Source organism: Malus sylvestris, chromosome 1 (assembly GCF_916048215.2).
Source record: "Malus sylvestris chromosome 1, drMalSylv7.2, whole genome shotgun sequence".
In the NCBI taxonomy this organism is placed as follows: Eukaryota; Viridiplantae; Streptophyta; class Magnoliopsida; order Rosales; family Rosaceae; genus Malus; species Malus sylvestris.
The window spans coordinates 27,971,512-27,988,020 of record NC_062260.1 but is presented as its reverse complement, the minus strand read 5'-3'; the positions used below and the strand labels follow the sequence as shown (position 1 = coordinate 27,988,020).

The 16,509-nt window shown below is 36.6% G+C and overlaps 1 protein-coding gene across 1 annotated transcript; it reads left to right on the top strand.

Moving 5' to 3' along the window:
- The first annotated feature begins 10,763 nt into the window (after positions 1-10,763).
- On the top strand, positions 10,764-16,508 carry LOC126616932 (uncharacterized). Its single transcript, XM_050285051.1, has 16 exons — positions 10,764-11,282; positions 11,767-11,888; positions 11,993-12,081; positions 12,195-12,230; positions 12,491-12,584; positions 12,707-12,749; positions 12,840-12,934; positions 13,047-13,111; positions 13,203-13,699; positions 13,788-13,875; positions 14,370-14,507; positions 14,613-15,181; positions 15,270-15,405; positions 15,493-15,561; positions 15,667-15,798; positions 15,896-16,508. Exons 1-16 carry the CDS (start codon positions 11,065-11,067, stop codon positions 16,007-16,009), a joined length of 2,505 nt encoding a protein of 834 aa, XP_050141008.1. The 5' UTR covers positions 10,764-11,064; the 3' UTR covers positions 16,010-16,508.
- The last annotated feature ends 1 nt before the right edge of the window (position 16,509 follows it).

Here is a 16,509-nt window from a genome sequence, read left to right as displayed (position 1 = left end):
GGTGTGGCCCTGAAAATGGCGGGTCTACATTCTAGCACATAAACATGCACAGACGCACGCGAGCACACAGGAAGATGGCTAAAAGAATAGAATTTTATATTTAAAATAAGAAATAAAAATTGATAGTTAAGCTTGATGAAATATATATGGATTTGAATTCTTAGGGCTTTGCCTGCACCTTTTAGGGTTTTACTTTTAGGGTTTTTTCAAAAGTGAGATAGTTGTCATATTGTTGTTTGCCTACCTTAATTTTAGAAATGCTTAGGTCTTAAGTTCCATCTTTCTGTGTGGATGTGTCACTTGGCACCAGAAACAACAACAAAAAAACAGTCGGCATCTCCTGGCTGGGCCAACCTGGGCAAACTATTGGTCTACAATTTTTTTGTTATTTGTTTAATTAAGATTTATTAGGTCTTACAGCCTGTGTGGGTCGGTTTTTGTGTGCCTTCTCCACTCACATGCATAACACCCACCTTATTAATGCATGTTTGATTAGATCTAATTATGCGTAGTGCTTTCTCTAGTATGAAACTCTTTCATATGGAGGTCATATTACATCGTTTTGATTAATCATGTTTTATATTATGAATTGTTTTGATTAATCATGCTTTATATTATGAACTTGAGAACATGTCAAATCTTCATAACTCTCTCTCTCTCTCTCTCTAAAAGTCATTGTCTTATACACTAAACCAACCATGTGCTGGCATCAAGTCCTACATCAACATCATTGTATATTGCTTTAGCTTTACCAACCCAAAGGCAAACTTGGGCCTCAAGAAAAGAAATCTTATCATTTTTAATTCATCGCTATAAATTTCTATGGTAACACAGAATTTGTTTAGCTAGAATGATAGTGAAGGGAGTTGTAGTTTTACCCCAAAATTAATTGGCAAATAAGAGGAGTGGTACAACTTTTTATAAGGACATGTAAGGTCCCTTAATTCCCAATTTAGGATTCACTCTCTCGACATCCCTCACTGTTTGTGGCATTTAACGATTCACTACGTGAGTTAACAAATTAACTCTTTTGTAACATAATAACTTATCAACTTTTACAATGAGTTATTTCTTCACATCCTCCGGGTGCAAACCAATATCAAAGGGCAGAGGTAATGGTTTCATTATTGGCACACACAGCAGCTAACGGATCTGCAATTCCATTGGCTAATGTTGGTGGAAGATCCCATTAACATCCACATGTATAAAGATCCAAGACTTCTCTTGTCACGCCCCGATCTCGACCTACGCCCAGGATTGCCACGAACGTCACTACATACTCAAACATCCAATATACCCCGCCTCCAGGACATGAAATAAGACCACTCAAGGTCCAAATTTCATAATAATTTTTCGTAAGCTTTATGGCTGCATCTAACATTATCGTTAGACTGCCTACGTACCCTCATTTGGAATCAAGCCATTCGTAGTTCGTCACTCACAAAATCAAGCATGTATCACACTAAGTTCAAATAGAAAAGCATAGCATTCCTTAATCATTTATTAGAACCTGACCAACATAAAATTTCTGGACTCAGGGCTACATAGCAAACCCCCATGAAGAATCACGATTTCTCTTCCATCCAACAAATAAATCATTATGTCTCAACATGATATCGCAATTCACAACATATATCATATTAAAGAATTGACGAAGCACAAACTATTCTCTAGCCACATTAATTAACTAATTTGATCAAAATACTAACAATCATTTCCATATCTTCTAAATTCATACTTTATTAAATCATAATTGAATCGTAGAAAATCCCGAAGGAGTCACCCAGACGTTCAACATTTTTTCTAACTCAATTCACAAGATTCTCGAAACCATTGACACAAATATATATAAAACTAAGGCTAGAGTGACACAGTTAGGCCAAGCTTACTTCTCCAAATAATGGGATTTCAGACCACTTTACGAAATGCAACAACCTCGAGTTCCGAACCACTCAATGGAACCAAACTGAATATGATCGCCTATCAAATATACCAAATACAACTAATTATCATCACCTCTAGAATGCGTATGGTCCCCTATCGCGGATATACCAAGCAGAACCATAAGCATAATCTCGTCGTGCAGGCAATGATCACCCATTGCAGATACACCAAGCATGATCACCCATGAATACATATGGTCCCCCATCGCGGATATACCAAGCATACCACATCCTAGCTCTAGGTAGTGATTACCCATTGCGGATATACCAAGCATATATGATCACCCCTAACAGTCCCTCATCACGGATATACCAAGCAGGACTATATCATATAGCTCTAGGTAGTGATCACCTCTAAGTGTGTGTATGGCCATACCAAGATATAAGGATCGCCTATCGCAGATTAACCAAGCATGATCCATAGAAAATATGGTCCCCTATCGCGGATTAACCAAGCAGAACCAAGATAACTAAGTAGGTAGTGACCCCTTATCGCAGATTAACCAAGCAGAGTCACACCTACGGAACTGTTAGATAGTGATCACCCATCGCAGATTAACCAAACATGATCACTCCTAAGTATGTATAGCCATAAGGATCGCCTATCGCGGATTAACCAAGCACGATCGATAAATAATATGGTCCCCTATTGCGGATTAACCAAGCGAGACTACTAGTGACCCCTCATCGCGGATTAACCAAGTAGGGTCATGGTCTCCTACTAGCCCTCAATTTGAAGAACATTTCAATACACACGTCAAATCACATAAAATAAACAAGCATATAACAATATAATGTCATTAATACGTAAATCGAGGTGCACGTCAATCAAGGACACACGTCATCACGATGAGCCCATCAAGCTCCATAACATCTCAACCACACTCTAAGATCAATAGCACGCTAGAAGAACTCAAGCTAGTTGACTAAAAAGTCAACCATCGATCATGGTCGAGAGTAGGGTCCACAACCCTAGAAATCTAAACCGGAAGATCCGCCAATTAGATTCTTGATCTGTAACTTCCCAAAGTCCACATTATGTTTGTAGAACCACATACTAAAATTTCATTACGATCCGACGGTCAGATATCCACCAATTTCAAATTCAAGTGGCGGCCGACATTTAATTTTACAAACTTAGAAATCCAATTACGGAAGATCCATACTTCGGATTCCCAATTCGTCAGTTTCTATGATACACAAATATTATGTTCTATCATGCATTAAGATTGGGTGATGATCCAACAGTCGGATCGTTTATTCATATTTTGACCAAGTAAGGTATCGTAATGAAACTAAGTCCAAACAATCAAATTACGTCATACGGATATCAATTATGAAATCAAGGCATCTATTGTCGGCCCACTGGCCAGGCCGCCGCCGCGGGTGGCGGTCTGTGGCCCCGACTTGCCGGAAAAAATCAATTATTTTTAAAAATTACCAAAATTTACAGAAATGAAGATCTCAATGAGGGGAGTAAATTTCATACATGTGGCTAAGGCAAATTTGTCCTGAAAAAGCCTCAATTCTCCATGAACCCGCCGGAACCCTAGAGAAGGTTGTGTTTCGATTCGGCTTCCATACGAGCTCCGATGCCTCCACCACTGCTTGGGATTTGTTCCTGGGATTGAGGGGAGTCTATTGGTGGTGGTAATTGGAGGAGGTAGTTTCAAATCGTGGCAAAATGGAACCCAACCAATGCGCCCCCTTTTGTACGGTTTCACCCAAAATTCACCAAATTTCCACCCAATTCTCACAAGAAAACGGAAGAGGGATCGGTTGGCCTCGTGGTAAGGGTCATTTTGACACTAACCTAGTCGTCCAAGGTGGCCGGAGATGGGAGAATCCACCGGGTCGAGTCACAGGTTAAGGGAAACCCGGTTTCCTTTTTTTTTTCTTTTCTCCCCATTTCCCCTTCCTCTCCTTTCCTTTTCTTTCTTTCCTTTTTTTTCTGATTGGGCTGTACCCCCCCCCCCCCTTTTCTCTCCCGCACTCTCTCCTTTCTCCCCTCTCCCTTGCTGCCACTTGGCAGCTTCTAAACATTTCTATATTTATTTCCCAACAACTAAAACGTCTCTAATTTCCTCATTATAACTCCATTTCACGAACGGTTTTCGCCTACGCGTTCATGAGGTCGATCTCTATTCGAAAATGTAATTTGTGACCTCAAACGGTCTACGAATTTTAAATAATTAATTTCCAAACTTCAACTTCGTAACTAATCTAATTAAGATCTAAATTCAAACAATTTAAAATAAATTCTCGAAAAATAATCTAAAATCTCAATAATACAAATACGTAGATTATAACAGTGAAATCCAGGTCTCTAAATGGAAATAATATGTGTGTGTATATATTATTTATTATTGAGTCAAAAAGGCCCTTTAACTAGAGTGAAGTTTTCATTAGTATTATAAGTTTTTTATTTGATTTTTGGTTGGGTAGCAGAATAGTTACTTAGCTGATTGGAAAGGCGACATGCAACAAAACATCAACAAGATAAAGAAAGGAGTACACTTTGCTTTTTCATCAACAAGGAAAACAAGGGAGTACACTTTGACTGCTTTTTTCTAAAGTGAAAAATTGTGGATGCATAATTTTATTTTTTTTTAATTTTTTACGCTTTCTGAAATTTATGATCGAGATCTCGGCAAATAAAATTATTTGAAAGACTATATACGCACAACCAACATGCATGGAATAGGAAAAACAAAAAGGTTTGGTGAATCATAACATCTCCTCTAAAAAAGGCATTGATTTTAGAATGATTTGTACAACAGAACTGAGAAGACTTGTATATACATCTCTGCTAAAAGACGTAGTCTCTAAGTAATTAGACAAACTGATTAACGTCTTACTTAACAAACTGTCAATAGCAATATTAGAATTGAGCCTTTAATTACCATAGCTTGTTTTAGTTTTGAGTCAAATTCTAGATAAAATCAGTTGGATATATTTCCGTTTGGGGCCAAATAATGTTTATATGGCCAACAAATATTTTGGACTACCTATATGCTGTCTCTTAGTGAGAACAACAATCACATCCGTTTGTAATAAAGGTAAAGGAGTTTGAAGAATTATATGCATGGTTGAAAATTATCCTCGCACAATCATGACTAGTTGATGAACTTCTCTATGCAATTTGCCATATCATGGGAGGGAAAGTTGATAATTCATAAAAAAAAAAATGGAGAAAAAGCCAATTAATTAACCTGTTGAATAATAAAGAAAGAAGAACAAAAGAATGTGTGTTGACCCGACCATGACCACCACAACTGCTAATTGTATATATATTTTTTTGGTCTGTGCTAATTTTCCTTTTATATTGCTGTTTTTCTCTTAATTCTTTGCCAAAACCCTAATTTATAATGAAAGAAGCTTTTTGGGGCGTGGACTGTGGACCTGTGGTGTGTGACCAAGTGAGTACTTGAGCAAAAAGTAGTTAAAAGCTAAAGTGGCATTGCGTGTAACCCACCAATGGAAATGTGGACAAAAGATTTGTGAACCAAAGCATGTGCAGCTGAGGTGTAAAAGCCCTCAAGGACCAAGAAGATACGATGGATGCTCAAAGGAATCTCTGTGACTAGTCTTGTAATTTCAGATCATCTGTCTCATATATTATATATAGAGTATATACATTTTGTTTATTTTTAGCTATGACACATGTATTATTCGTCAAATCTTACTTTAGTTTCTACATTATATTTTGACTCGTTTTATCACCTTCATTCTTTTCTTCTTTTCTCACTTTACCTCTTACACTCTATATTGTCTCACTTTAACACATGCATTCTTCCTCAATGTTTCACTTTATCCTACGTTATCAAATAAGTTAAAAAGAGATGTTAATTGTGCTAATGTCGCATGGACAATTTAATCTTTTTAACTTTGTTAGTAAGACGTGCTCAAACCAGAGTTTGATTTTTCAGATTAAGAAAAATAAAGAAAAAGAAAGTGATATAGGTAGAGATTCTCGTGACAGAACCCTAAGAATCTTCGCGAAGGGATCTAAAAACATTGAAATTGATTTGTGAATCTTGAAATTCAACATTCTCTTTTTATATTTCAACCTTCTCTTCTTATATTTTTCTCTTAATATGGAGAAATCAAATCCTAATTTGTGTTTAACCTACCTCCTATTACCCATGAGTTCCACGAACATGTCATGTATGTCAAAACAATTAATGACTTTCTTAACTTATTTGGCGCAATAGGATAAAGTGGGACATTGAGAAATAGTGTAAGTGTTAAAGTAAGACAATATAGAATATAGGGGGTAAAGGGAGGATGCGAAGGAAGAGTACAAATAATAAGTTGAGATAATATAAAATGTAGAGAGTAAAGTGAGAGACTTGATAACGAGTAGAGGTGTTATACCTAATTAAAAATAAGCATATATATTTTGCCCAAAAACCATCGAGGAAAGATGCTCTAATATATAATGCATTTCTTGATTGATAAGTTGATGATAAGAGCTCTAACTGCTCACTTGCTCTTTCCGCGAAGCTTCTTATTGGCGACTGTATCTGTATGTGCAAGCAAAGTAAAAACCCTAAAAGCCATCCTTTTCTTTAGTTTTTAGTTCACACGATCACAAGTCACCGCCTTTGCCTGCATGCCTTCACATGGGAGAATTTGACGCCACAACATAATCCTTCATATTTTTAACAAGCTAGCTACACTACAGTGATACAGTACATGGATCCCCACTCACACATCAGTGCCATCACACAAAAAACAAACCAGAAAATAAAGTTGTGAAGTATACAACAAAGAAAAGTAGGACGGGCTGAAATTGTATGGAGGGTTCTAAGATTGACTGTGTTCTCTTCAAATATTAATTTTGACGATGAACAAAAGCTTATATGCATATATTCTTGAACACTGTTATTGCTGTTTTATCAAACCTGGACTTAAATCACACTGGTTACAACTGTGTAAAATATCTATCCTTTGTTAAAAAAAAAAAAATTATCGTTTTGAAGTTTGTCTTAGCAAAAGTTATGTCAATTATATGGTTTGCGTTAGGGAATCTATGAAAATTGATGATTAAGCAACCATAATATCTCCAAATACTTCAATTGTATATAAACTCATAAAGGATTATCTATCAAAACCGTTTTAGGATTGTAATTAAGCTTGATTAGGGTTGTAACTTTTTTCTCCTTTTGAAACAACAATGTGTGGATACGAAGTTAACAAAACGTATAACTTTTGTATTGCGGCAGCCGCCTCTTTTTGGTCATTTTGCACTTTCTGTAGTGGCAACTTAAATACTATTGAAAGCAAAATATTTCTTCAAAAGAACGACGAAACGTGCAAAATACCTTTTTGAGTCATGTGCTTTCTAAAGTAGTGACCGAAAGTAAAAATATATAAAAATGAAAACCCTACAAAAAGTAATTGAATAAGAAACAATAATATTCAGAGTCCAAGATAAATAATAATATGATTCTTGGATTATAATAACTATTTTTTCAATTACCGACGTTACATGCCTATATAGATTTTTTACTCATGCTCGAGAAATGAGTAAATAAAAATAATTTTAACGTTAAATTGTATAGGACGTGTCTCTTACTAATTTGTTTGAATGCTTCATTAATTTACGGTTTCTAGGGGATTTCAATTTTACAAATTGTAAAGAAACATAATTTGCAAAGAGGTATATTTGAATCTACATATGATAATTTATGAAGCAATTCTTATAGGATGAGTCAGTCCAAGTTATAACGGGGCGTACAATTTCCTTCTAAATATTGTTACTAATTTGCTAAATCAAGATCACCTACACCAAATGCGGACATTTTAATTCCTTCAATCTGTTTCTAAAACAACTAGATTAAATGATAGCTAGGATCCTTAATTAGCAATAGGACAACGGAAAAACAAAAAGGAAGACTCTTTGTCAATCACTCTTCCCATTTCTCCCTCGTCCTCGTTGTTCTTGATTTGTGGATGACTACATAAAAACCGTAAATTAGTGAGTTCAAATTGCAGTTTAAATGAGTGGATGGAAGAAAAGCCGAAAAAGCACTTATATATCCATCACTTAAAAGCAGATGAACCAAAAACTTAATGCAATTTTTAGGAGGTCTGGGAGGAGAGGAAGTCTGTAGTTTGCATGCTTTGAGTACACTCTTCCTGCAGTGGGATTTTGTTAGAAATCCTAAAAGAAAGAAATAAGCCAATAATAATACAAAATGATTCTTTTATCAAAAACTGAAATTGGAAGAATATAGGAATGGAGCATCTGGTGACATACATACCTGTAAGTGAGAAGAAACTCAACCCTAATTTTTTTTTTTAATAAACGATATTATTTACATTAACAGGTGGGGGGAGGTGAGCTAAGCCTCTTAATGGGCTAGCAATAGTGTGATTTAAATTCACCTTTGACGAGAATCAAACATAATATCTCTCACTTACAATTAAATGAAAATAAATATTATTAAACCGTAATACTAAATAGCAACTCAACCCTAAATTGTGTAAATTTTATTTACACAACTTTCGTTTACTTTTTGCTCAAATGAAGTATTTAATCCGCCAGACCGAACAAATAATAACTCATCCTTAATTTCTTACCATGCACCCTTCCTAAATAAATAAAATCAAGAGTTTTAGCCGTCTAGTGAAATTTCTCTTCACTTTTTGTTACTTTTAGCTCAAATGCTAAAGTATTTAATCCCCAAGACCTAACAAATTATAACTCATCCTTAATTTCTTACCATGTACCCTTCCTAAATAAATAAAATCAAGAGTTTTAGCCACTTAGTACTACGATCTAGTGAAATTCCTCTTCACTTGTAAGTGAGAGGTCTCATGTTCGATTATTGACAAAAGTGAATTTGAACCACATTATTATGGCTAGCACATTGTGATGCTTAGCCCACTCCTCCACCCCTTAATGTAGATAATTAATGTCATTTGTTTAAAAAAAAATCAAGAGTTTTAAGTAAATTTCATTAAAAAGAAAGAAAGAAAATATCAATTTAATCCTCAAATAAATCTGTCATTACCATCACATACCAATCCCCCACATTTATCACGAAAAATTGTCAGCACAAATGGAGAATTATTGAACTGCATACTATATACAAATAACAGAGATAATGTATATAGTTATTCGATCAAACACATTAAGATGGTAGCAAGTCAATGATTTACGAACTGGATATGCTTTTTTTTTTTTTAACAAGTACGATATTAGTTTATACAAAGAGACGAATACGTACAAATTGGATGATAGAGTGCATTTAGAATGGGCATTGATACAAATCTTGTTGATGATTTCAACCCGTTGAAGAAAAAAAGAGCATTCCGCACCAATAAATTACAAAGTTGTACTATTCTTAAAAATAGGATTTGTATCAAGTGGTTCTTCAAACCAAATCATTTGTTGATTTAACGACGAACTGGATATGCTAATTAAGTAACCAAAATGGAAAAAATAAAACCATAAATTATAGGCGTTATATACATATATATATATATATATATATATATAATAAAAAAAGAAGTACATTTACTACAAGATCTCAACAAATATTTCAAAAAATTAATATTTGGCAGTTGAACAAGAGTACGTCAAATTACTAAATTTGATTGAAATTATTAATGGACATTAATGTACAACCAAACGTGTCGATTACAACTATATCATTGAGAACTTGAGGCCACACCAAGGTAGGTACAGTTGTATATGCCCAAGAAAATAATTGAGCATGTACCAAAAATAAGAAAATAGTAGAACATAGTTTTGTGTTTTTGTTTAAGCCAGAAAAAAAAATTAAAAATGAAAAGGTTGTTGAACCCAACCAAATCACAACTCAGCTACACAGTTGCAAGATGCAATTGCAAGTCCCATGCATGCTACCTGCTGACACAACTTAAAATATCCCTAAATTTTCTGTTTTGTTTTTGTCTGTAAAAATATGGATGCATTCTCACCATCCCACTCATCCGCGAGAGATTTTTTCGGTGTACTCCAAACAGTCGACGTGAAAACTTTGCAACCTCAGCATAGTCTACCACTAACATCACCCATGTTATTTTAACTTAATCACTTATTATTAGGTATTGAGTTTTATTACAAAATACCTTGATGATATTAAAGCTGAAAATTCCCATATATATATTAATTGTATTTTATTTTGTCATATGACCGATGTGGGATAAAATTCTCCAACAATACCACGTGACAAGTGCTTCCAATACATATAATTTTTTCTCCCCGACTACAAAACAAAGAATTAAATTGATTCTAAACAATATCTTGTTCTTGATAAAATATTAAGTTTTATAAACAATAAAGTAAATTAGAACGAAATAAATCTCCCATAACTATAAATTTTTAAAGAATAATTTTCTTTTATCTATCTACTTGTCATGCTCGAATTGATTCTCAGATTGCAAAACCCTTTGATGCCTTCTCCAATTACAAAGTCAATGGAGCTCTTCTACTAAACTATTGGGTTCGAAATATTTTTCTCTGGTATAATGTCATCAAGGGCTCGTACATGAAAATTCCTAAGAATAAATATTAGTATAAAAATTGAGCAAAAGAGAAAAATAATTACTTTTAAAAGGAGAGGGGAAAAAGCAAAATTGAAAAGTAAAAGAAAAGAAAAGAAAGGGGGGAAAAGGCACCAGAAAGAATTGGAGGTGACCAGTCAAAAAAAAAACAGCCAGTAGTACCAGAGGTGAAAAAAGAACCAAACGGTAAATTCCATCGTTTTCATCTGGTTTTTCTTTTCTTGGACGAGCATTGAACGTCCATTTGTAATAGGCATGCTATAAATAGCTGCAGAACAGAACCCCAAGCACATAAGTAATTCACAGCAAAAACGTTGTATTCGAACGTGTGTTGTGTAACACATACATACGCACCCCAAGAAACACACAACAAATCTCTCTCTCTCTCTCAATCTCTATCTCTCTCTCCAAGTTTCCTTGCTTGTCCAAAAAGAAATCCCACCAACCCTTCATGAATCTCTTCCCCATTCGTTGAATATCAATCTCGTTTGCTCTGTATCTAGCCGGAAAGTCCGGTGAAAAAGCGCCACCTTCGTTCTCTGCCGTGAAGGAGGAGGCGTTTGTTCAAAAGGGTTGGTGAAGGATGGAACAGAAGCACATTCTGCTGTCTGCTCTGAGTGTTGGGGTTGGGGTTGGGGTGGGGCTGGGGTTGACTTCCGGGCAGGCTGTGAGCAGTTGGGTAAATGGTAATTGCTCGGCGGATGAGGTGACGGCGGAGCAGATTGAGCAGGAGTTGATGAGGCAGGTTGTGGATGGCAGAGACAGCAAAGTTACATTTGAGGAGTTTCCTTATTACCTAAGGTAAATTTGGAGATTTTATAACTCCAGTGCCATAATTTTTACATCAATCTTATGAGCAGGATCATATGGAAGATGGGTGTGTTTTTATGTCTAATTTTCCTTGTATGTTATTAAAGTTCATATTTTCTTACTAATTTTGTAATAATACAATCCCTGAATTCTGCACAAGTTTTCATTTTTTATTTTCCTTCTCGGTAAAATTTTGTACGCATAAAATCTGCTTCCAGTTGAAACTAATTAAGTTGGATTATATCTGCTTTTAATATAAAGGCTATCCTAATTTTTCTGGATTTTTTTATTTTATTTTATTTTTTATGATCAGTTTCCTCAGCTATGGATATTGTACTTCTGCAAAATTGCTATTGAATCCAATCTTTGCTTGTATGGATGTTGAGCCTTTTTTATTTGATATTTGATTCGTTTTTAAACTGTTTTATTTTTGGATCATATCTAACAATTTTGGTTTTGATGATGGCGATGTCAGAGAGAGAACTCGGATGTTGTTAACAAGCGCTGCATATGTTCATCTGAAGCACTCCGACTTGTCCAAGCACACCCGGAATCTTTCCCCTGCAAGTAGAGCTATTTTGCTCTCAGGACCTGCAGGTATGCTACTTAAAAACGTTATCCGATTTTTGCATTTTCCGCTGAAATACTCATACCTTAACCTTTTCCTTAAGCTAATCCAATTCATCTCTTTTTTCCCAAAGAACTTTATCATCAAATGCTCGCCAAGGCTTTAGCGCATCACTTTGAGTCGAAGTTGCTGTTGTTGGATATCACTGATTTTTCGATCAGGGTAAATATTTGTAATACAGCAGTACTATATCAGTCACCTTTACATGTTTACATAAGTTAGATTTGGCTCGTAATACGGTAGTACTAAAAAATCTGAATTCTACATGTTTGCAGATACAGAGTAAATACGGATGTGCCAAAAGAGAAACAGTAAGCGTTCTCTGCTTCTTACTGAGGAACTCATCGTGTTTTTTCTTTTCCAGAGTCTTAGCGTACATCTTAAGTTTAGCAAGTGATGAAACCTGGATCCAAATGTGGTGGGATGCTTTTTTGTTTAAACTCAATGTTATGCATTTCTGCACTTCATGTATCTTAGTCAATGTACTGCAGTTTTATTGAAAGGAAAAGCTCGAATTACCTCGATTGGATTTTTTTTGTTTCGTTTCTGATTCATTGCATTCTTTTTGTAGCATCATAAAAGGTCCATCTCAGAGGTGACATTGGAGCAAATGTCCAATTTGCTCGGCTCCTTCTCAATGCTCCCTTCAAGCAGGGACACTAAAGGTACGAAAGGAAATATGGCTATATCTTTTCGTTAAAGCTCCTCTGATCAACATGTCCTCAGTTCAGTGACTATTGGTAATGTCAACGCTTCACTGGTCTTATAACTAATTGTTTTCTTACAGGTGCATTATGTCGGCAAAGTAGTTCTTCTGATCTCAAATCAAGGTACAGTATTGGGTGATTGATTCTTGTATCAAATGTGCCGGTGTTTATGAAATGTGTCGTTTCTAAAACACCGCTATCTTATACCCGCAGGGGCACTGAAGGGCCAACTCGAACGCTTCAAAGAAATGGTTCTTCTGCATCTGATATGAGTAGCATCAGCTCCAAATCTGCTTCGCCAAGTTCAGGTTTGTTCCTACAGAAAAATACTGGCTGTTTAAGAACGTAATTTGTACATTAGTTATGCGCAGAATTGCTTTAAATTTATACTATCACTCTGTAATTCTTTCGTTTTTTCAGTTCCTCTCAAACGCGTGAACAACTGGTGTTTCGATGAGAAACTTTTTCTGCACTCACTTTACAAGGTAATGTCTTTTCTTTTTGTTAGATACAAGGTAATATTGCTTGAAAATGTTAGTAAAGTACTAATAGGCATTCATATTATTTCTTGTACAGGTCTTATCTTCAATGTCAGAAACTCGTTCCATCATCTTATGCCTCAGGGACGTCGAGAAGCTTTTTCTCCAATCACGGCGGTTTTACAATTTGTTCAACAAAATGTTGAAGAGACTTTCAGGGTCAGTGTTGATACTTGGTTCCCGGACAGTAGACGCTGAAGATGATTGCAAAGAAGTCGACGAGAAGCTTGCTGCTTTGTTCCCCTACAATATTGAGATCAGTCCCCCGGAAGATGAGACTCATCTTGTCAGCTGGAAAGCTCAACTGGAAGAAGACATGAAGATGATCCAATATCATGACAACAAAAATCACATAGCCGAGGTGCTTGCGGCAAATGATCTTGAATGTGATGATCTTGGTTCAATCTGCCACGCAGACACAATGGTAGTCAGCAACTACATAGAAGAGATTGTGATTTCGGCGATATCTTATCATTTGATGCAAAACAAGGATCCAGAATATCGAAATGGAAAGCTTGTTATATCATCGACGAGGTAGATACCAAATTCTCAGTATCATAATTTCTTTGGTTATATTTCACTGCAAAACAGACTGTTTTATGATTTTATCTATCTGGAACAGTTTGTCCCATGGATTGAGTATATTCCAGGAGGGAAAATCTGGCGGGAAAGATTCTCTGAAACTGGAGACCAATGCCGATTCCAACAAGGTTTTTCTTTCTACTGTCATTTCTAACCTCTTGATGTTTGACGTTTTGAGTCGCAGATGACCTGGTTTGGGAGTGAGGTGCTTAAAAAAAAAACATCTATGAAAAAAAGCTGTGAGGGTTTTAAGTGTTTGGTAAACTGAAAAAAAAGAGGCTTATTTTAGAAGCTGCTGTGAGAATAAGCTGAAATCAAAGGAAAAAGCTGAAGCTGCTATTTGCAGCTTTGGAAAACTGGCTTTTTTTAAAAGCACACGGAGCTACAGTGCTCCTTTAATGAAAAGACCCACTATCAGACTGCTTTTTTTTTTTCCAAAAGCACTTTTACAAAAAAGTTTACCAAACACTCTGCTGATTTATTTCACAGCCGTTTATTCTCACAGCACATCCGCTTATTCTCACAGCAGTTTTTTTTCAAAGCACAGCAATACCAAACCAGCCCATGGACCAGCTATTAACTTCTGATGACTTAATGGTTTATCATTTCTCTTAAATTTTAGGAAACCGAAGGGGAAGAGGCCGTCGGTGCAAAGACTGAATCGAAGTCCGAAACTGCAGCACCGGAAAACAAAGGTGAAGCCGAGAAATCTGGTCCTGAGGTGAAGAAGGACAGCGAGAATCCACCTCCGCCAAAAGTAGTAAGTTCAAGTCCTATAATACTATCCATAAAATCCACATGGTTCACAGTGTCTATTTTGTTTAGATCTTCGTTGTCTTATAAAAAATTCACGGTGTTTGTGCAGGAAGTGGCACCTGACAATGAATTTGAGAAGCGCATAAGGCCGGAGGTTATCCCTGCAAATGAGATTGGAGTCACATTTGCAGATATTGGTGCATTGGATGATATCAAAGAATCACTTCAGGAGTTGGTCATGCTCCCACTTCGAAGACCAGACCTTTTCAAAGGTGGGCTTCTGAAGCCTTGCAGAGGCATATTGCTTTTCGGTCCTCCTGGCACTGGAAAAACAATGCTGGCAAAGGCCATAGCAAGTGAAGCAGGAGCAAGTTTCATCAACGTCTCGATGTCCACGATCACCTCAAAATGGTTTGGAGAAGATGAGAAGAACGTTCGAGCTCTCTTCACACTTGCAGCAAAGGTCTCCCCGACTATTATCTTTGTGGATGAGGTTGACAGCATGCTCGGGCAGCGAACCAGAGTTGGGGAGCATGAGGCCATGAGGAAGATTAAGAACGAGTTCATGACACACTGGGATGGACTTTTGACAAAGACCGGGGAGAGAATTCTTGTTCTCGCCGCAACCAACAGGCCATTTGACCTTGATGAGGCAATCATCAGGCGATTTGAGCGGAGGTAATGATCCACATTGTGTTACATTCAGATTTTGTCTTCCTTCTTTTTAACTGTCTGCTAATTCGAAATCTTTTTCTCTATTGAACAGAGTCATGGTTGGCCTTCCCTCAGTCGAGAACAGGGAAATGATATTGAGAACTCTTCTTTCGAAAGAAAAGGTCGAAAATCTAGACTTTAAGGAGCTTGCAACCATGACAGAAGGATACAGTGGAAGCGATCTTAAGGTTAGTTTTCGAGTTAACAATATTAATAACCAACCTTAAATTGTGACCAGTCTAACGAACTCACGAAACTAAATCCTGGAAAAACAGAACTTGTGCGTGACAGCAGCTTATCGACCAGTTAGGGAGCTTATACAACAGGAGAGGCAAAAGGATGTGGTAATTCGCTACCTTCACACTCTTCCTCTGCATCGGCATATTCTTATTGTTTTTCTTCCCAATTCTGGTAATGCTTAACGATTTTGATAAAACTTGGAACTACAGGAAAAGAAGAAGAAAGATGCAAAAGAAAAGGGCACAGAAGAAGCTTCAGAACCGAAAGAAGAAGAGAAAGAGGAGCACGTAATTACCCTGAGGGCTTTAAACATGGAAGATATGCGGCAGGCAAAGAACCAGGTAACAAATTTCACCTTCTTTTCGTACACTATCCACAAAACTATCATTTTTCGTTTGTTCTGCATGTATCTTTATGCATGTCTGTGGTGCGATGCAGGTTGCTGCGAGTTTCGCTTCAGAGGGATCAGTAATGAGCGAGCTGAAACAGTGGAATGAACTGTATGGCGAGGGTGGCTCGAGGAAGAAGCAACAGCTAACTTATTTCCTGTAAACTATTAGTACACACGGGGAAGCCGGCATCTTAGGCACTAGCATCAGCTTCATTCTTTGGGGAAGAATGTGAAGGTTTCGAGGAAGATGGAAACTCCACCTGAAAAGGCAACAATGTTCGTCGGCTTGCAACAACGCGACGATCAATTAGAAGCAGCTACAGCTCGGAACCTCCGGCGAAGGAAAAAACTTGCAGCACAAGGAACGTGTATATCAGTGTACAAAGTGTAAGAGAGGGTGGGTTAACGGTGTCCAATAGCCACAGTTATTTGGGATTTTTGAGTCTATGTTCTGTGAAAAATGTGTGTGGTGTTTGGAGATGCTTGTGGGATTTTCAGATTGGTGAGAGGAAACTTGAACTGAATTCGAACAGCATTTGTGCACATTGTTCTTAAATTGTGTAATTATTTGATGGTGCAATGCTCTTTATGCATGTAGAGTCTGCTTTTTTTTTTCATTATATATATATATATATGAAATGAAATTATCATTCTGCGAAAT

Excerpts from the sequence above, each read along its gene's own strand:
- LOC126616932 (XM_050285051.1), top strand. The coding sequence starts at position 11,065 with ATGGAACAGAAGCACATTCTGCTGTCTGCTCTGAGTGTTGGGGTTGGG. Across the intron at positions 11,889-11,992 it reads TTTGCTCTCAGGACCTGCAG|AACTTTATCATCAAATGCTC; the intron begins GTATGCTACTTA and ends TTTTTCCCAAAG. Across the intron at positions 13,700-13,787 it reads CTTGTTATATCATCGACGAG|TTTGTCCCATGGATTGAGTA; the intron begins GTAGATACCAAA and ends TATCTGGAACAG.